This window comes from Palaemon carinicauda, chromosome 10 (genome assembly GCF_036898095.1).
Source record: "Palaemon carinicauda isolate YSFRI2023 chromosome 10, ASM3689809v2, whole genome shotgun sequence".
Taxonomy (NCBI): Eukaryota; Metazoa; Arthropoda; class Malacostraca; order Decapoda; family Palaemonidae; genus Palaemon; species Palaemon carinicauda.
Genome location: NC_090734.1, coordinates 116,278,876 through 116,300,315, shown reverse-complemented (window position 1 = coordinate 116,300,315; position 21,440 = coordinate 116,278,876). Strand labels below are relative to the sequence as shown.

General features: G+C 45.2%; 1 protein-coding gene across 1 annotated transcript in view; it reads right to left on the bottom strand.

Annotated features, from left to right (window-relative positions):
• LOC137648692 (protein Rae1-like) overlaps nucleotides 1-21,440 on the bottom strand; it is a 52,017-nt gene extending 30,577 nt beyond the window's left edge. The window contains 3 exon segments of the mRNA XM_068381721.1: nucleotides 1,399-1,494; nucleotides 1,788-1,899; nucleotides 21,329-21,440. Coding sequence (XP_068237822.1) covers nucleotides 1,399-1,494; nucleotides 1,788-1,889 — 198 coding nt within the window. The 5' untranslated portion in view covers nucleotides 1,890-1,899; nucleotides 21,329-21,440.

Below are 21,440 nucleotides of genomic sequence, written 5' to 3'. Positions count from 1 at the left end.
ATCACAGTCTGAGGAGAAGAGGGGACTGTCTAGTGGAGACAGGCGAGTTAATCCACGAATACTCTCAGGTGTGCGCAAGTGGCCATGCCTGCATAGGTGTTGAGAGACATGTTGCTCGCCAACACAGGGATCATTGTGAAAAGTGTGCGTGTCAGAAGGTGCATGGGAGGTATGCTAACACCAAGCATGTTTGTTCCCTTGGTGGTGAGAGAGCTCTATGGAAAGCAGAACACAAATCCATGAGATCACATGAAGTTATGTCACTCGTTAAGCACAATAGTGTATGAGCGCTCCATGCTCACTAATATAATATCAAGCAGAATGTGTGTCTAACTAGTGAGTTCAACGGTAAATAATGATTCAGAGTCCAAACACTATGCACTCAGAGACATGTTGCTCGCGAGCGCATCAAACTCAAACAGGAGGATACGATCTTCATTCGGGAAGGAGGGCTTGCTCCTCCTGATATTCTAAACTCGTAAGGGGTCGCACGACCATGAAATACTGTATGTTTTAAGAAGTTGAAGCTTTCAATCCCCTATCAAGGGAATATATCCAATGGCCTTGCATAGTGTTGTCACCGGGAACAAAAGTCCAAGAATTAAAGAAAGATGCTTAAAACCACAATTATGCTGTAATGCTGTAAAGAGAAAAAAGTAATTAAATAGCAAAAAACTTCAGCCAGTGGAAGAACGTCTCACTGGCAGCTGCTATCAAAGTAAGTGTTCAGTGAGCAAAAAGGGGGCAGGGCTGCCCCGCTCCTGACTGGTAACTACCAACCACTTCTTTACAAACCGTTATAAAAGTTTAACTGCTGAGTACTACAGCTTTGCTGCTATCTATCCTATGTAAAGGACAAGGGTTTGTATTTGTGTCGGAACAAACAAATTAATCAAATATCCATGGCCCATACATCTTACAACTTAGTAGATATCAACGAGAACTGCCATAAATAAATAAACGTTGTCAAACATACAATATAGAAAGCAGAATACTGAAGGATTTAACAACCCAAAGTGAAGTTATTGTACTTCAATAAAACAGCAGCTGAAGAAAAAATTATGATCCACAGACAGGGGAGTGGGTGAGAACTTTGTTGCCTACCTCCAACTAACTACGTGCACCTTGTTAGCAAGCTTCAATTAATAAAAATACTCCTAGGTACTTGAATATAATAGTTACCTCCTGTTTAAAAACATTCACAAAAAAAATTCAGTCAGATTAACTTTCTTTTCTTTCTTTCTTTCTTTGATGGCTGCTTTTCCGGTCCCATACAGCAGGGGAACCCAACTCTCTACAGGACCTCCACTTTCAATTTTCAGAATGCCTTATGAATATATAAATAAAAACAATTTATAAGAAGAGATGTTTGTATTAGGGAATAAATAAGCCTCTTACATTGTTATCCCAGCTCCCAGCAACCAAAAAATCTTGTGGTATTGAGGGCGGAGAAAAAGCCATACACTGAACAGAGTCATCGGGAGGGTTGACCACCTGTAAGACAAAGTAAACAAATCAGGTTGAAATATTCTCTGTATGTATGAAGCAACTCTTAAACAAGTGCTAATGCTGTACTGTCAAATATGGCGCTCAGAACTATCCAAATAAGAAAAACAAAAAAAGCCAGCAGCTTTGGAAAGCTGAATACATTTCCTATATCACTACATAAATATATGACATATCAAATGCATCATCGGATCCTCCAAAGATTAAAATATCCTGAGTATGCTAGCTATCTTACTAGGTAACAGATTTAGCAATAGTGTATCATAAATTAAATACTTTACCTCAAAGTCCTTCATTGGATTGGCTGAAGCAGGAGTGGAGGTTGATAAGCCAAAACCTCCAAACCCTGTACCACTACTCCCAAATGTGCTAGGGTTGAACATGTCCTATACTCTGAAAGAATAAATCATAATTATTTTTCATTTTCAGCGATGAAATATCAATGAAAAAAATTATTTGACTGCATAAAACTAAAGAAAGACTAATACTAGATCCCCCTATTTCTGAACTGTTCCGTCCTTTTCAAACCTCATGTCTTTGGAAAATTTACTTGTTCCGTAACTGGAATACAAACCTACGCTGTTTATTAGGGGTTATTACTTTCAGCGAAGCTGAAAGGACGAGCCATTAAAATTTTAGTGAGGGTTAACTACCCATTCCGCTAATTAGCGAGGGTAGGGGGGGGTAGCTTGCTACCGATCCCGCTCACACACCTGAGATTTAGCTCACTTTCCTTTTATCTCGGATGGTGAAAGGTCGTTGCCATTCTTCATCCTCGCATATTTTGGATTGCCATTAATTGCTTTTTTGTGCTTTCTTTTTGCTAGTGTGTGTGTGTGTGTGTGTGTGTGTGTGTGTGTGTGTGTGTGTGTGTGTGTGTGTGTGTGTGTGTGTGTTGACTTCTGCCGACCATGCGTACCTGTCCTGGACTTGAAGGCCGGCTCTGTGGAACTTTTATGTCAGCCATGGGCACCGATCTCCACACCCTTTGTCCCACCTGCAGAGGTCAACAGTGTGATAGTGATAACAGGTGTAGTGAGTGTCGGTAGTGGTCTGCCTCCCAGTGGGAAAGGTTTGGGCGATGGCGGAAGAAGAAGTCAAAGCGGGATACCTGTATTTCTCCTTTGAAGGTTTCTTCAAAAGTGGAAAAACCCAATGCTTCTTCTTCTGCTTCCCAACGTTCCTCCGAAGTTCCTGCTCGTTTGATCTCTTCTGAGCGCCCTACCTCTCCCCCGGGGTGAGGCCTTGTCTCTGTCTCCCTTTTTACAGGTGTGGTCGTCTTTGGGCTTCTGGGTCCGCCCTCCAAGGACTCCTTACAGCAATTCATCATTTGTGGTACTAGCCTGCAGCCTTTGTCGACTTCGGAGTTGGATCCTCTGTCGTGCGTCGACGTTGTGGTGTCTGAGGCGTCTTCAGTGGCTGCTGCCGACGTCCCTGCACCTTTCGACTCTCCAGCTGTTGCTGCCGACTGTGTTTCCCCCATTCCTGTTCATCCTTTGATGGGAAAACTAAGTCCTTCGTCTGTCTCTCCTAAAAGTGTTTCTCCTCGGAAGAGAACTCCTCTGTGGAGGACTGCTGCTTCTAAAGGTCAGACTGCTGATCCCCTGTCCTCTAGAGGTGTCTTCGATCTAGACCTTCTCCTGACGAGGCTACCGCTAGTACTGTACTCGGACTTCGCACCTGGTCTCTTCTGTGAATCGTTCGCCATCCCGTCGGAGGATGTTCGCCCCTCCAAAGGGCACATCCCTGTTCCAGACCTTCCTTTACGCCGACCTGCTGACCTGCCTATTCTGTTCCTGTCTCCTGTTCCTCGTCTGCCTGCTCGGGATGCACCTCCAAAGCGTTCGGCTGTGCGCCAACGCTCTCCAGTGAGCTAGCACCCTTTAGTGCACTAGTGCTCACCAGCATCTCGTCAGCACCCTCCAGCACTCCAATGCTCCCAGAGCGTCATCGCTCTCCAGCGCTTCAGCACTCATCGGCGTATCAACATTCGCCTGCTCTTCAGCGCCTTCCAATGCCCCAGCGATCTCCCAATCACCAGCCATTCTCACCGCTCCAGAGATCAGCGTTTGCCAGCTCATCAGTGCTCCCCTGCGCAGCTGCACTCTCCTACACATCGGCGCTCTCATGCACAGCTACGTTCTCCTGCGTGTCAGCGCTCTCCTGCGAGCCAGAGCTCTCCTGCGCTTCAGCACTCTCCAGCTCGCCAGCGCTCTCAGGCTCACCCGTGTACCTACGTTTACTTGCCCACCAGTGCTCTACTGCATGAGAGTAATGGCTCGCAATAAGCCTTACTGCGCGACATCACTCTCCTACGCAGTTGCACCAAGTCCTAGAGCAGGTTCCCCTGGCTTCAAGACAATCTCACAGGCAAAAGGAACAACACAGTAAAGATTTTGACAGGTCACCGTTGCCCCATTCCCCTACCTGCAAACACATTACAGCGCGACCGCCGGGGAAAGGGAAAGGAGGCTCCACAGAAGTGTTCAGGATCCCGAAGTTTCTATCTTCGAAGGTGGACCCACCACCGCAAACATCAGTAGAGACTCCTCACAGGGAACCTTCGGTCCCTTTTCCTTCAGGGGATCTTTCTGAAAGTGCATCGGTCAGCAAGCAGCCTTGGTTCAGTGCCATGGTCAAAGCAGTGGTGCAAGCCTTCGGGCCTGCTGTGTCATCTCGCTCTTCAGAGACCTTCCATCCAACCGGACCAGCAGACCTACTGCGAGGAACCTAGACTTCTTCTCCCTTGAAGAGGAAAAGAGGAGTCTCAGATGTGGTTACATCCCCTAGGGTGAAACTGACAACTGTTAGGCCTTTGAGGTCTGTCCTTCCTGTCTCTCTTACCTCACCTCTGCCGAGGGAGTCGCGTGAGGTACGAACTTCCTCTCTTCCACCTTCAGAAGAAGTTTTCCCTCGCACGGAGGGTTCGCCACCGACGGAAGTCAGGAGGGACAATCCCAACCGGCCTTCGATGCTCGAGTACTTCCTCCTTCCTCGGAAGGAATCGAAGGACTTGAAGACTCTTCCAAAGTCCTCTTCAAGGACCTCCAGGCCTGCAGGAACCACCAGTCACTCTAGGGATGCCTGCGACCCACCCTGAGAGGAGCTCTTTGGGGTGGAAGAAGGAGACTTTGCTGCTAGTCCCCCTTCGGAGGGAGAGCAAAAAGAGTTGGAATATGCATTCTGGCAAGTCCTGACTCTTATTAGGGTACTCACCGGGTTTACCGACCCAGAGATACCCTCACGAGAGGGCAAAGACAGTCTTGGACCGTGTCTTTGGCACTCAGAAGCTATGCAAGACCAGAGCAGCCTTGCCCTGGTCTCAGGGGCTAAAGGGGCCCGGGCTAAGATTGCCCAACAGCTCTCCGAGCTCTCCTCCTCCCAAACGTTCCGGCTCTACCACCAAGCTTCTCCCACTTCCTCGTATCCAGCAGAGGAGATACTTCAAGATCTTGGACGAGCCTCGTCCAGCTCTTCCTCTCCATCCCTCTCTGGAAGAGCTCATCAAGGGAGTCTCTCTAGAGAGGCTCTCCAGCCTTCAGGTCTCGTTCTTGGCAACCGAGATCCTCAACCAGAAGGTCACGAAGTATGCCATGCAGGCTACTTCGTGGCTTGATCTTTGATTGGGGACCTTGGTAATCCTGGTAAAAAACGAGGTGTTCTCCAAGGAATGCACCAGGAAAGCTATGGAATCTTTCCTTCTATCAGGCACTCGCACCATGTATTGTATATTTCTGCTCCATTTACTGTACATAGGGGATATTTTTATTTAGTGGTAGTCCTGCAATTTCTAATGACTTTATTCAGGAAGTTATTTCTGTATTTTTCAACAGCCTCTTTATCAAGTGCAATATGTCACCACAGTTATAGAATATTTAACAGTCAAGATCCTCACATTGATCCAAGTATGATACCCCTTCATCATCCAACCAAAGGTTCTCCTGCACTCTAGCATATAAAATTCTTCTAACTAAATTTTCAGAAATTATACAATCCTGGATAATTTTCAAATGACATTCTATTTCGTATTCTTTCATGCGTAGAATAATTGACACTCCTCTTTCCATTATTCACTTCAACAATCTTTAACAAGAGACCCATCCTTTGCTTCTGCTGTAAACATCATGTCATCTACATACAATAGCATATTAACTTCTTTATGGGCTCCTGTAATAGAGTTCACAGCCCTGAGCCCTTTATTGCTTTTCTCCCAACATGACATCTTTATCCGTTCTTTGGTAGTAGGTTGGCCAGGGCACCAGCCACCCATTGAGATACAACTGCTAGAGTTATTGGATCTTATGACTGACCAGACAATACTACACTGGATCCCTCTTTCTAGTTACGGCTCATTTTTTTCTTTGCCAACACATACACCGACCAATCCAGCCTATTCTTTACACTTCTCCTCTCCTCATACACCTGACAACACTAAGATTACCCAACAATTCCTCTTCGCTCAAGGGGTTAACTACTGCAATGTAATTGTTCAGTGGTTACTTTCCTCTCAGTAAGGGTAGAAGAGACTCTTTAGCTATGGTAAGCAGCTCTTCTAGGAGGAAGACACTTCAAAATCAACCCATTGTTCTCTAGTCTTAGACAGTGCCATAGCCTCTGTACCTTGGTCTTCCACTGACTTGGGTTAGTTCCCTTGTTTGAGGGTAAACTGTTTTATTTAGTTTATTTTCCTCTTGTTTTTTTAGGGTTTTTATAATTTATAGTGTGAAAGATCCAATTTAATCTTTTGCTCTTCTTAAAACATTCTATTTTGATTCTTCATTACTGTACTTCTCTTGGTTTATTCATTTCCTCGTTTCCTTTCCCCACAGCGCTATTTTCCCACCTGTTGGGAGCGCTTGGGCTTATAGCATCCTGTTTTTCCAACTAGGATTGTAGATAAGCCTGTAAAAATAATAACAACACAACCATTTAGGCATCCTACCATACACAATCTGATTGTGACCTTGCAGCTGGTCACTACCAAACTCTAGATATTGTTCTTTTGACTTTCTCTTTTGTGTTGTATTACTGAGGAAGAAATTAATCAATTTCTTTTTTCTTTTTTCTATATTGTAATTATTTTCCTTCCCAATTCACCTTTCACTTCCAATCACAGCTGCCATTTCCTCTCCATTCTGTTTGGTTCAGATGACAATCAACCAGGACTGATGTTATACCTACTACTTTAAAACTAGCTTCTGATATACAGCGCACAGTATATTCACTAGTTCTTACCTAAATTGCCAATTCCTCCCACCACCTTACAACCATCATTCTTCATGATAGCAGTGCTCACCTTTACTCAATTTAATGGTTACTAGCTTTTAATAATACTGTACTCAAGGTAATCCACATATATTTCAGTACATAAAATTCTCCTAGAGGGCATTAAGCGGGGTTTACACGGCCGAGCAGCTCGCCGAGCCCGGTTGCCGAACCTACTTGTAGAACGGCTCGAAGAGCTTTCAGACAGTACATCGAGCCTTAGTGTGCCTCGTGCTAAAACAACGTCAACATGTCTCTCGACCAGGGCGATTTGATAGCCATTGCTTTAGCAGTGGCACCAAGAAGGAAAAGAAAAGATCAAAATAGAGAAATTTTCACACACCAACTTGCTTGTTGCTTTAAGATTAGAGCCAGATGACTGGCGCAATTATTTGCATATGGATGAAGACACGTACATTGATCTACTGAATCGTGTCAGCCCTTTCATTACTTATGAAAATACAACTATGAGGAAGGCCATAACTCCACATGAAAGACTGAGTGTCCGCTATTCCCTTGTTTCTGGCTACTTTATTGGAATAGTCTTTTGATTTAACTTTCCATAAAGCTTGATGAGCCCGATATGTATGTATGAAATCAAATAAGACTTCCTTCTCATTCTTGCTTTCATTAATGGCAGCCATTATTCATTTCTTTGATGATGTTTCCTCTAGCAGGTTTGAATAACAACTGAGGTTCGATGCTCGACACCCGTTCACAACTAAACACGTTCACACCGCTCGTCAAACAAAGTAGCTCCGCCCACAAAAGTCAAGATGAGCCTGACTTTCATCGAGCCGCTCGACAACCAAATAGCCCGTTTACACGCTCGAACATCAATTCAAACACAGGGTTGTCGAGCCAGGCTCGACGAGCTGCTCGCCCGTGTAAACCCCGCTTTAGACTAGCTACTGTATATGAAATTCAAAATCTACAGTGAACCCTCGTTTATCGCGGTAGATAGGTTCCAGTCGCGGCCGCGATAGGTGAAAATCCGCGAAGTAGTGACACCATATTTACCTATTTATTCAACATGTATATTCAGACTTTTAAAACCTTCCCTTGTACGTAGTACTGTTAACAAACTACCCTTTAATGTACAGAACACTTAATGCATGTACTACAGTACCCTAAACTAAAACAGGCACAAATATTAAAGGTGATTTTATATCATGCATTTCCTAAACATGGTATAAAGCACGATAAAAAATGGCAACCAATGTTTTGTTTACATTTATCTCTGATCATAATGTAGAAACAAACTGGAGGTAGAGCTTTGCTTATTACCCAGACATATTTCCCATACTTTTCCCTTAGAGCTACATCACATCTTCCTACTTTAGATTTATAGATATATATATATATATATATATATATATATATATATATATATATATATATATATATGTGTGTGTGTGTGTGTGTATATATATATATATATTTATATGTATACACATATACATACCTACATATATACATAAATACATGCATACATATATATATATATATATATATATATTACTGTATATATATGGGTTATGGAAAAAATCCGCGAAGTGGTGAATCCGCGATGGTCGAACCGCGAAGTAGCGAGGGTTCACTGTATATCTATCTGAGTTTGGCTGGTACTGCTAGGGTGCCACAGCCCACCCTCCGCCGTTATCCACCACAGCTGAAGCTTCATAACACTGAATCCCCTACTGCTGCTACCTCCTCCATCATCCAAGGTGACTGGAGGAAGCAGCAGGATCTACCGGAACTGCGTCACAATCACTCACCATTCATTCCTATTTCTGGCATGCTCTCTTGCCTCTCTCACACCTATCCTCCTATTACCCAGAGCTTTCTTCACCAAATCCATCCACCCAAACCTTTGCCTTCCTCTTGTACTTCTACCTTCAACTCTTGCAATCATCACTTTCTTTAGCAGACAACCATTTTCCATTCACTCAACATGACCAAACCACCTCAGGACATTCATATCCACTCTAGCTGCTAAATCATTTCTTGCACCTGTTCTCACCCTCACTACTTCGTTCCTAACCCTATCTACTAGAGGTAAACCAGCCATACTCCTCTCACACTTCCTCTCAAACACATTCAATTTCTGTTTCTCCATCATGTTCGTTCCCCACAACTCTGATCCATACACCACAGTTAGTACAATCACTTTCTCATACAGAATTCTCTTTACATTCATGCCTAACCCTCTATTCTTTACCACTCCCTTCACAGCCCCCAACACTTTGCATCCGTCATTCACTCTGACGTACATCTGCTTCCACTCCACCATTTCCTGCAACAACAGGCCCCAAGCACTTAAACTGATCTACTTCCTCAAGTACCTCTACATTCAACATGACAAATTTGTAGATAATTTGTATTTTTCCTAACCAAACAAACCTTGGCTATTTAATAGGGGTATTACTTTCGGTGTAGCTGAAATGACGAGCCATTAATTTTAAACGAGGTTTAATAACTACCCACATTGGTAGTTAGTGGGGGGTAGAGAGGGTAGCTTGCTACCGCTCCCCCTCACACCTCTGTGATTGAGCTCACTTTGCTTGGAGGTAGGACTTCAAGGGGGATACAAATTATCTACGAATTTGTCATTTGTTCCGTAACTGGAATACAAACCACACTATTTAATAGGGGTGACTCACCCATTAGGAAGGGTTGACATCCCAGCCAATCTGGCTTTTTGATTTTACCCGGGGGTTCCTTATCTGAGTGTGTTAGCACTCAAGAAATAAGGAGCCCCTGCACCTCGCTAAAACCTTGCTACGTAAGGTTTGTGGCCTACGTGTAGTTCTTTAGATGGAAAACTGTGCATTAGGACTTTCCCAAAACCACCTCGTCAGGGTATGGGGACGCAACAGTATTAATCTTAATACTAGGTACACAAGGGAGCATGGTTTACCTGCAGTGGTTTGAGGTTAGCTATGCAGAGAACCCAGGATACTGCTTTCCCCAAGAGAGGGGAGGATGAAGAAAAGAATAAGGGCCAATCAAACCTTTCCATTCATGCAGACTAAAACCAGGTAACAATGCCCTCAACCTTCTGCTAATTGTCCAATACGGAGCTTGAGGTTTTAAACCAGCTGTTGTGCTGTCACCACAGGACCGTTAGAAAACGTATCGAGTCTCCTGTGGGTTACGTCTTGCACGTAGTGAGATGTGAACGTGATTTGACATTTCCACACCCCAGCTTGAAGAACCTGCGTCACTGAATAATTTCTTTTGAAGGCCAGGGACGCAGCTATGCCCCTGACATCATGTGGTCTGGGGCGACGTGAAGGAGGGTCTGGATTCAGTGCAAGGTCAATGAACCTGCGAACCCATGCTGAGATGGTGTTCTTGGTGACCCTCCTCTTAGTCCTTCCTGTGCTGACGAATAGTGCTGGCACACGAGGACGGGATGAGGCTGTTCTCTTGAGGTACAGCCTCAAACTCCTTACTGGGCATAGTAAGAGATGGTCTGGGTCATCCGTTACAATACGGAGACTAGAAATCCGGAAGGAGTCGAATCGAGGATCCGCTACTCCCAGGTTCTGAGTCTTAGCAATAAACTCGGGGACAAAGCTGAACGTTACCTCTCCCCATCCCCTTGATTGGGCGATGTTCGTATGAGAGACCATGAAGTTCGCTGACTCGCTTGGCCGAAGCCAAAGCTAGCAGGAACACCATCTTCCAAGTCAGGTGGCAATCTGTTGCCTGGCGTAATGGTTCATAGAGAGGTCTCTTTAGAGACCTGAGAACTCGAACCACGTTCCATGGGGGAGGTCTCACTTCTGACTGGGGGCAGGTAAGTTCATAACTACGTATGAGTAGAGAAAGTTCTAGCAAGTTCATAACTACGTATGAGTAGAGAAAGTTCTAGCGATGAAGAAATATCCATTCCTTTCAGCCTGAAGGCGAGGCTTAAGGTCAGGCGATAGCCTTTCACTGCCGAGACTGACAGGCGCATTTCTTCACGCAAATACATGAGGAAGTCCGCTATTGCTGGAATAGTGGCATCTATTGTAGTGGAGAGATACCCGTTCCACGACACCAACCACAGAAGACTTTCCACTTGGCCCAGTAGACTACTGCTGATGATTTTCGCAGATGTCCAGACATCCTAATCGTAACTTGTTGCGAAAACCCTCTCTCAGAGAGGAGATGCTGGATAGTCTTCAGGTGTGAAGTCGTAGCGAAGCTACGGCTCTGTGGAAGATGTTGGCGCGTTGTTGTTTGAGTAGATTGTGTCGTGGAGGGAGTTCTCTTGGTGGCTCCGTTAGGAGTTGCAGAAGGTCCGAGAATCATTCTGCATGATGCCATAGTGGAGCCATGAGGGTCATTGAAAGATTGACCGATGTTCTAGTCTTGTTGAGTACCCTCCTCATCAGACAGAATGGGGGAAAGGTGTAAACGTCGATGTTGTCCCACCGTTGTTGGAATGCATCTTGCCAAAGAGCCTTGGGGTCTGGGACTGGGGAACAGTACAGCGGGAGCCTGAAGTTCAGGGCGATTGCGAAGAGGTCCACAGTCGGAGAACCCCACAAAGTCAGGACTTCGTTGGCTACTAAATGATCCAAAGACCACTCGGTACTCACTATCTGAGATGCTCTGCTCAGGTTGTCGGCGAGCACATTCCTCTTGCCTGGAATGTTGCGTGCCGATAGTGGTATCGAGTGGATTTTGGCCCATCTAAGTATCTCTACTGCTAGATGGGATGGTTGCTGCGAAAAAGTACCTCCTTATTTGTTGATGTAGGCCACTACTGTGGTGTTGTCACTCATCACCACCACAGAGTGACTTGCCAGGAACTGTTGGAACTGTTGAAGGGCCAGAAAGACGGCCTTCATCACTAGGAGATTTATGTGGAGGTACTTTTCTGACTCTGACCAGAGGCCTGAGGTCGTGTGGTGCAGCACGTGGGGCCCCCACCCTTTTTTTTAAAGCGTCTGAAAACAGCATCAAATCCGGGGGGAGGACGAGAAGATCCACTTCCTTTCGTAGATTGTCGTCTGTCACCCACCACTGGAGACGTAGCCACGATTGGGCTGGGAGTTCTTCTCGTCTGAGAAAAGGTCTTGCAACCTTTCTATCCTGTCGTCTGATGGGAAGGCTTTGTGGAGAATGGTGTCTACAATCATGCCTAAGTACAGTATACCAGTCTTTGAGCGGGAAGCAGAGAGGACTTCTCGAGATTCACCATGATACCCAGATCCTGGCAAAGTCTCAGAAGTTTGTCTCGGTGTTGAAGAAGGGTTGACACTGAGTCTGCTAGGATTAGCCAGTCGTCCAGATAATGGAGAAGACAGATGCCAATCCTGTGTGCCCAAAATGACACTAGGGTGAACACACTGGTGAAGACTTGTGGTGCTGTTGCTGTGGAAAGACCGAAGCACAGCACCTTGAACTGGTATATTATTATCTAGGCTGAATCTTAAGTACTTCCTTGAAGACGGATGGACTGGGATCTGGAAGTACGCATCCTTAGGTCGTGTGTGCACATGAAGTCTTGCGGTCTTACGACTAGTGTGACGGTGTCCACCGTCTCCATGCTGAACGGAGTTTGTTTGACAAACTTCTTCAGAGCTGAGAGGTCGATGACTGGTATCCAGCCTTCAGACGCCTTCTTTACAAGAAAGAGTCGACTGAAGAAGCCTGGGGATCCATCGAGGACCTCTTGGAGAGCGCCCTTCTTCAACAGGGTCTGGACTTCTGCCCGAAGGGCTTGCCCCCTTTGTCGATCCCATGGCAAGGGAGTTCAATGACACTGGATTCCTGGACAAGGGAGGTAGAGATGTTATGAACGGGACGCGATATCCTAGACTGATCCCGGAGATTGTACAGGAATTGGCCCCAAGTTACTTCCACCTGTTTGCGCAACTTTGTAGGCATTCCCCCACTGGTGGAAATGCAGGGGGACTGCCTATCCTAGCATTTACGGCCTCGGCTGCTCCCTCTAAGATTTTTACCTCCCCTGGAGGACTTTTTGCCTTTCCTGTCTTTGACAAGAAAAGGCTTAGACACCGTTGTCTTCGCTGCAGTTGTCGTCGTTGTGGTCTTGGTTGGACGTGACTGCTGTGGTGCTGGAGGTTTACAGGGCTTAGATGTTAAAGCCCTATGGAGGAGGGAGTCTTGATGAGACTTCCTCCACCTCTCAGCAGCATGTTCCACATCCTTAGGCTCGAACAGAAGAGACCCCTCTAAGGAGGAATGTCTGAGCCTATTGATCTCGCCGCTAGGGACCTGGTGGAATCTCTCAGCTACTGCATCTCGACGTTTCAGGATGGTATTTGCCCACAAGTTCGAGACTTGGTGAGCAAGAAACTCGATCATGCGAGTACCTGAGAGAAGGAAAGTTTCCATAGCTTTCCTGGTACGTTCCTTGGAGAAATCCTCAGATCGTATCAGGATACCTAAGGTCCCCAACCAGATATCAAGCCATGAAGTAGCCTGCATAGCACACTTCGTGACGTTCTCTTGATTGAGGATCTCGGCTGCCGAGAACGAGACCTGCCGGTCGGAGTCTCTCTCAAGAGGGACTCCCCTGGTTAGCTCTTCCAGCGAGTGGTGAAGAGAAAGAGCTGAACTAGGCTCCTCCAGGATCTCTTCTGTTGTATGCGAGGAGGTGGGAGGAGCTTGTTGGTGGTACCAGAATGGTTGTAGGAGGACATCTCGGAGAGCTGCTGGGTGATCTTGTCCCTGGTACTCTTACACCTTGAGACTAGGGCAGGGCTGCACTGGTCTTAAGAGGGTTTTTGAGTACCAAAGACGCGGTCTAGGACCATGTCTTTGCCCTCTCGAGGAAGGATCATGGGGTCGGAAAACCCGTTGAGAACCCTCAGAGTCAGAACCTGCCAGAATGCATGTTCTGACTCCTGCTGGTCTCCTCCTGTTGTAGGACTTGCAGCAAAGTCTCCTTCTATCCCCAAAGGCTCTTCTTGGGGAGAGTCGCGGACATTCCCTGAGTGGCTGGCTGGCTCCGTCCTAGCCCTAGTGGAGGACTTTGGCAATGCTTTGGAGTCTTTAGATTCCTTCAAGAGGAGGTAAGTCTCCAACATCGATGAGTGTGGCATGTCCCTTCTATTCTCGGACTGTGAGGAACTCTCGGCGTGAAGAGAGATTTCCTCCAATGGTGCGATGGGGGAAAGTCTCTCTTCGCATGGTTCCCTAGGTGACAGGAGATCTTCATCCGAAAAGGATGGAGAGTTAGTCAGAGAAATAGGAGGAACTTGCCTCGATGATCTGAGTGGAGTCAGTTTCGCCCTCGGGGAAGTGACCGCATCCAGAGCTCCTCTTTTCCTCTTCAAAGGGGTAGAGGAAGCCACGGTTCCATGTCCTAGATCAGACAGGACAGGCTTGAAAGCCTGGGTTACGGCTCTGATCTAGACATTGAACCAGGGCTGCTGGCTGACAGACGCACTGTCAGACAGACCCCCCTGAAGGGAAAGGGACCGAAGGTTCCCTGGGAGGAGTTACTGGAATGGGTGGGTTCGCCTTAGGATGTAGCTTTGGGATCCTGAACCCCTCTGTATGTTTCCCTTCACCCACAATGCGCGGTGGTATGCACTTGTGGGGAGGGGAATGAGGCGATGGCGACCTTGACGAATGACGTTCCTTTTGGTGCGCATGCTCGCGCGAGGGAGAATAATGGCGCTCGCGCAAGGGAGAATAATGGCGCTCGCGCAAGGGAGAATAATGGTGCTCACGCAAGGGAGAAAATTGGTGCTCGCGTGCGGGAGACTGTTGGAGCGCAGGAAGAATCATGATGTGCTTGCAGGCACGCAGGAGAGTGTTCGCGCATGTCCGTAGAAGAATTAGTGCGAGGGCGGAAGAATGTTTCCAAGCGCGTGGGCTCGCGTCTGCAGGAGAGACGGCGCGCGCGCGCGCAGGTGAGAGCAACAAGGTTGTTGCCTCACCTACGAACTTGCGTGCAGGAGAGTCATGGCGCGCAGGTTTTGGCTGGTGTGCAAGATGACACTCAGGAGAGCAAGATGTGGGGCGCACATGTTGGCGCGTGGGAGAGCACTTTTGCGCAGGAGAACGTTGCCGCACATGTGAGTACTGGCGCGTAGGAGATCGTGGGCGCGTAAGCGCAGGGCGCATAGGTGCAGGAGAGCGCTGGCTCGCAGGAGATCTTTGGCGCGTATGCGCATGTGGGCGCGTAGAAGGATCTTGTTGGGGCGTAGGTGCATGTTGGCGCGTAAGCGTGTGAGGTTACTCCCCTTTGTAAGGGCGAGCAAGATGGGTGGTGTGCCAAAGCGTTGGTGCCTGACGAGCTGCTAGTGAGCGCTGGTCAGGGTGCGTGGGCGCGTGGTGCGCAGTATGATGGCGCGCAAAAGTGCACTTTGGTGGAGCCTTAATAGGCCCATACAGGAACGGCGATGGAAGGTCGGCATGTCTGTTGGATGGATGGTCGACGTGCCCTTTAAAAGGATGACCATCCACCGAAGGAGATCGCGAACGATCTGCAGACAGGTCCAGGACCGAAGTCACAAGACTGGTTGCAGGTGCAGTGATGGATGATCGGCCTAGAGGTTCCTCTGCGAGGGACTGCATAGAAGACGTTAAACCAAAGAGGCGCATCCTCACCGCAGGTGAAGGAAGGCTTCTAAGGCGAAGAGGAAGGCGAGCCTTCCGACGGATGTGCCCTCTGGGGGCCGTTGAATCAGCAAGCTGACCATCAGCAGTCCTCCGAAGAGGAGTCTCTATAAGTGAACTCCCACGAGGGAGAGAAACACTAGTGGGAGAGACTGATGATGAACTTAGTTTCTCCTCGGAGGATGGTCAGGAATGGGGGGAAACTAAGCCGACAGCTACCATAGAGTCTGGAGTGGCAGAGGAGATGGGTGATGACGCATGAGACACCTCTGACACAACAACGTCGACAAGTGTCAGGGGATCTACCCCTTACAGTGACGACGACTGCTTGACAGAAGCACCCATGCGGATGAAATCAAGCAAAGCCTGCTTGGAGGGCGAACCCGTGAGCCCCAGGGAGGACCAAATCTGAAACACGGAAGTTAGTGACAAGGCCTCCCCCGGGGGGAGAGGTAGTGCTGCTTCGCTAGGGGAAGCAACCTCATCTCTCGAGACCCGGGGTTGGACAGAAATAAATCGGTGTACGCTACTACTCGACAGTCTCTCAGGAGGTTTGGGTGACGGAAGAAGAGGCCTTGGGTTTTTCTTACTTCGAAGCAACCTTCAAAGGAGAAATATCCCGCTTGGACTTCTTCTTCCGCCATCGCGAAAACCTCTCCCACTGGGAGGAAGACCACTCCCTACACTTGTTTACACTATCACACCGTTGACCTCTGCAAGAAGGACAAAGGGCGTGAGGATCGGTCTCGACCGCCGACATGAATGTTCCACAGGGGCAGCCGAAGAGTCCAGGGCAGGTGCGCATGGTTGCAGAAGTCAACTTCACACACACAGTCTAAGAAAAAGATAAAGCAAAAAGCATTAATGGCTACCAATTGTCGGCGATGATGAAGAACAGCAACATTCGTTCACCATCTTAGCCGAAAGCAAAGTGACCTCAATCACAGGTGTGTGAGGGGGAACGGTAGCAAGCTACCCTCCCTAACCCCTGCTAACTACCGATGTGGGTAGTTAACCCTCGTTAAAAATTAATGGCTCGTCATTTCAGCTACGCCGAAAGTAATACCCCTATTAAATAACGTGGTTTGTATTCCAGTTACGGAACAAATGACATTCAATCTCGCACCACCTTCCCTTCTCATGCATCTCATAACCTTGCTCTTACCCACATTAACTTTCATCTTCCTTCTCTCACACACCCTTCCAAATTCTGTCACTAATCAGCCAAGCTTCTCTTCCGAGTCTGCAACCAGTACAGTATCATCTGCAAACAACAACTGATTTACCTCCCATTCATGATCATTCTTGTCTTATCAGTTTCAACCCTCGTCTAAGCACTCGAGCATTCACCTCTCTCACTACTCCGTCAACATACAAGTTAAACAACCATGGCGACATCACACATCCCTGTCTCAGCCCCACTCTCACTGAAAACCAATCGCTCACTTCATTTCCTATCCTAGCACATGCTTCACTACCTTTGTAGAAACTTTTCACTGCTTGCAACAACCTTCCACCAATTCCATATAACCTCATCACATTCCACAAAGCTTCTCTATAAACTCTATCATAAGTTTTCTCCTGATCTATAAACACAACATACAACTCCTTACATTTTGCTAAATATTTCTTGCATATCTGCCTAACTGTAAAAATCTGATTCAAAATGCGACCTGATAATAGTCTGGTTGAACAAAATTTTTCAGAACCTATAATTGGTCTATGGAAAAATATCATACTAGGCTGATCATTGATTGGCAAACGAGTGTTTTGTAATTGGAGACTGCACCTTGCTTGGGGAAGCAGCAATAGGAAAAGTCGCCAAGAACTTCCTCTGCACAGGAAACATGTGGAGAAGTAGCAGCAGCCTTCTGGATACTACCTGATGACAATGCCTCCAGAATTTTCTTTGATGGTTCATCAGCAATCCCAAGGAAAGCCCACAACCTAGAAAGGTTCAATTTTTTGCTAGGGTCGTCAGCAATAAAGAGGTGGAAGGGGGTTGAGAGAGAGGGGGTGTATTGCAAGTCTCTCCCTTCCTACAATGGGTTACTCCAAAGGAAGGAGCCTCGGAAGATACCCCAAGTGAAACACCTGGCTCCGTTGCTGAAGAAGAGATGAAAAAGCTAGTTTTTTTCAGAATCAGCTTGGGCATGCCCTCTTACCCCCAAAGAATCCTTAGACTTCTTTGCAAATTCCACCCACTCTCTACACTCCTCCCAAGGGGATGACTGCAAACTGTCATGCCCTCTCCAAAGATTACATAGCACATAAGGGTACACCTCTGGTTTGCTCATATATCAGATATACTGGCTACTGGCCACACATATGACCTTCTTTGCTGGGACAGATCCGCATGTCTAGTTTAGGGGTGGACATCACAACCCGCTCACAAAAACTCTGTTAAGCAAAAGAAAGTCATAACTTTAAGAGCCAAGACTTGGCAAGGAGTGCAGCTGTGTATGTGTGTACTCAGCAACGGTCTTAGTCAAAACGAAGGCTGAGCTACCTGTCGGGTGGGTGGGGCTTACCCACAACCTGGCAAGTAGAAATGTTTATCTTCATAAAAGTTTAACAATCAGTTCCAGTTTTGCTGAAGTCATACTTCTATTAAAGGTTGATGATTTGTATAATGTGTGGGAACAAATGTAAAATAATCTTCAAATACAAAATCATATCTCAATCTAATCACTTTCCATTGAAAAGTAATTTTGCACATATAAATGGTTCCCTTGCCAAAAAAGAAGAAAAAAAAAATCAATCAATCAAACTTTATATACAGTACAGAGACTCCTTGAAGACAATCATATGTTTGCCTTTATTATTCTAAAACTCAAGAGCACTTCGTCAGGTTAAGTGCAGGGGCCAAATCCTGAGATCAGTGAAGAACCCATGTATTAAGTAAATTACAACACATCTGTGTATTTCCACAACTTCAGAGTCCTGGGGTTACAGGTCAGATAAAGTCAGCACACTAAATTAAGTTTGATTAGAGCACACCCATGTAATTGAACCTAATATATTTTCATGCTAAATACATTTCGGAATGATTATTACTTATGCCATGAATACCTATGCATTTTTTCAACTGGTTATGCTGTGACTAGAACTAATTTGCCATATCAGACTGGTGTACAGTAATGAATGAGTTTCCAAATGAAGTCCTAAATGATTTTTATATGGGTAAATATTAACCACCATGCCATTAATTATCATACAGTACAATGAAACAATATCTAACAAATTTTGTAGATTTGAGAACAAAGTCCTCAGAAGAATATTGGAAATTAAACGGTAGGACAGGATTAGAAACAAAACTATAAGAGAGATTACCCGAGTGCCTTATGTGGATATCTTGGTGAGGGGTAGGTAGATGGAGATGATTTGGGTGGATATCATGGTGAGGGGTAGGTAGATGGAGATGATTTGGGTGGATATCATGGTGAGGGGTAGGTAGATGGAGATGCTTTGGACATGCTCTTTGCACTCCCTAAGAGAGATTGGTTCACCAAACTTTCAACTGGGCTCCACAAGACACTAGAAGAGTTGGAAGACCCAGGCCTACATGGCTGAGGACTATGAAATGTCAAGTAAGAGAAGATGAATGGAGAAGCATTGACTTAAAAGCTCAAGATAGAGACGACTGGCAAACTCTAATGAGGCCCTTTACGTCAATAGGCGTAGGAGTAGATGATGATGATGATGATGATGATGCCTTTGCAGTACAGCCACACACACTGCTTAAGAACTTCCTTTGTGACTGGTCAACTCTCGAAATTGGAATGACGTCACATTTCTAACCCTTCGAAATTATTACCTGACAGATCATATTCCCTCTGCCATGATAACAACACAGACTTTCTGTTGCCAGAGCTGTGTAAAATACAATTAGCCTACCTTGGCTAAAAGATATACTTCTTCATTGTACTGTATTGTCATAATAATGATAGTAGTTATTCTAATGATGCGCCTTGCTTTTTTAAATCATGAATAGATCTAAATAAAGCGATATTATTTTTGTTCAGTATCAAAACACACATACACAACTAATTACCATATATACATTTTAAATGGGGCATAGGCTTAAATAATCATTTCAAAATTGGGAGAATTAACTCATCATGGGTCTGCATTATCAAATATTATTATTGTGTGGTTAGACCTACACATAAAATTCTCATATCCTGGAAGTCTCATCATCATCATAGACCTACACATAGAATTCTCATATCCTGGAAGTCTCATCATCATCATAGACCTACACATAAAATTCTCATATCCTGGAAGTCTCATCATCATCATAGACCTACACATAAAATTCTCATATCCTGGAAGTCTCATCATCATCATAGACCTACACATAAAATTCTCATATCCTGGAAGTCTCATCATTATCATAAGCCTACACATCAAATTCCTATATGTTGAAGGAATAATGGGATGGACAGTATAGTCTTGATTAAAATAAAAGTGGTATTATTGTAGTGTATTACAGGGCAATGTAACCTAGTAAAAACCCTGTAATACAATACAACTTTACCATAAAAGTTGCATTCATGTTGAAAATTATGATAAATATCATTTAACATTCAGCAGATTACCATGTAGGCTAGCTTTTATGGTAGTGTTTTATGATTAGACCTAGACCTATATTTATTCTATAAGAATATGCCATCAATAACCACATTAATAAATGTAACAAAAGCCATAACAAATTGAATACCTATAATAAGAAATACCATAACGAAAATACTTTAAATAATATAGCCCTATGCCTATCATCCAAAGGCCATAAACTGGATACACCGAAAAGAAAATATAAGCGAGCAGGAGAAAGGTATTTATCATCCACTTAATGTGTCAACTTATTTTTCTATTAAAAACAGGTATTTCCTATAGAAAATTACTATTTTCTTGGAAAATACCTTAAACAATTAGAATAGCGCCAACGTTATCCCTGCGTGTCGTAAGAGGCGACTAAAAGGGACGGGACAAGGGGCTGGGAACCCCCTCTCCTGTATATAATCCTGCGAGACGTCAACAAAGAGATGGAGCTGGGGGGAGAGTGACTGCTCCCCGCACTCTAGTTTTGGGGATTTGTTGATGTTGGCTACCCCCCAAAATTGGGAGAAGTGCCTTGGTATATGGATGTATGTACCAGTTTTTTAGGTCAGTAATTATACCAAAATATAAATTGATCAAAATGTAAAATCAATGCCAATCAGTCAGCTTCCCAAGATGGTCGTGATGTAGCAGCGAGCGCATCTTCCTAATGTGAAGGTAGATCATTTTAACTATAGTAAGCATCAATATCTCACAACCTAACCTAACTAAGGAAGTATTATTTTTGCATATTAAGGAGGGAGTTTACCACACTCAAACTGAAATACATTCTCTTTCAATAAAACCATTCTCTATTTACGAACCATGCCTGAATACAGTTGTATTTATTCATGGGGAAAGCTGGGGAAACCAGCTACGATATCAAGCATCATAAATAAACAAAGTCATGTCAGTCAAATTATAGTTGGTAAAACAATGTTTATGCACAAAGCTATATCTCAATATTTCTTAATACTGCCCTTTAATGTCATTCCTTTAAGATTCGGGGCTCAACTTAAACTACCAAACTGTAGGGTAGTCTAGGCCTATAGTCAAATTCACAGTAGGCCTAGACACAGTTATGGTTAGATCAACTCAAGGGAAAAGTAACATCTACAGGGTTACGCCAATGTTAAACAGGATATTAAAATAGTACAATACGTTTCATGCAACGTTTAAAAGTAAGTTATAGAGCACTGTCACTACAAGAATCCCGTATGAATCTCGTTTATCATCCATAGGCCGACCATACAGAAGACATGCTTGGATTACGACGAAGGTTGAAACAATTAACGATAATATCCCCAATTAAGACTGATTTTGACGTGAATTGTCTCTTTACACAACAAACATACAATACCTATATAAACCGAGAACAGCGACAGTTATTATTTGTAAAGGGTACACAAATTGCGTGATGTTTACTTCGAAAGGTTTGTTCTGGACTAGCGTCCATCTACGCTCTTCTCTTC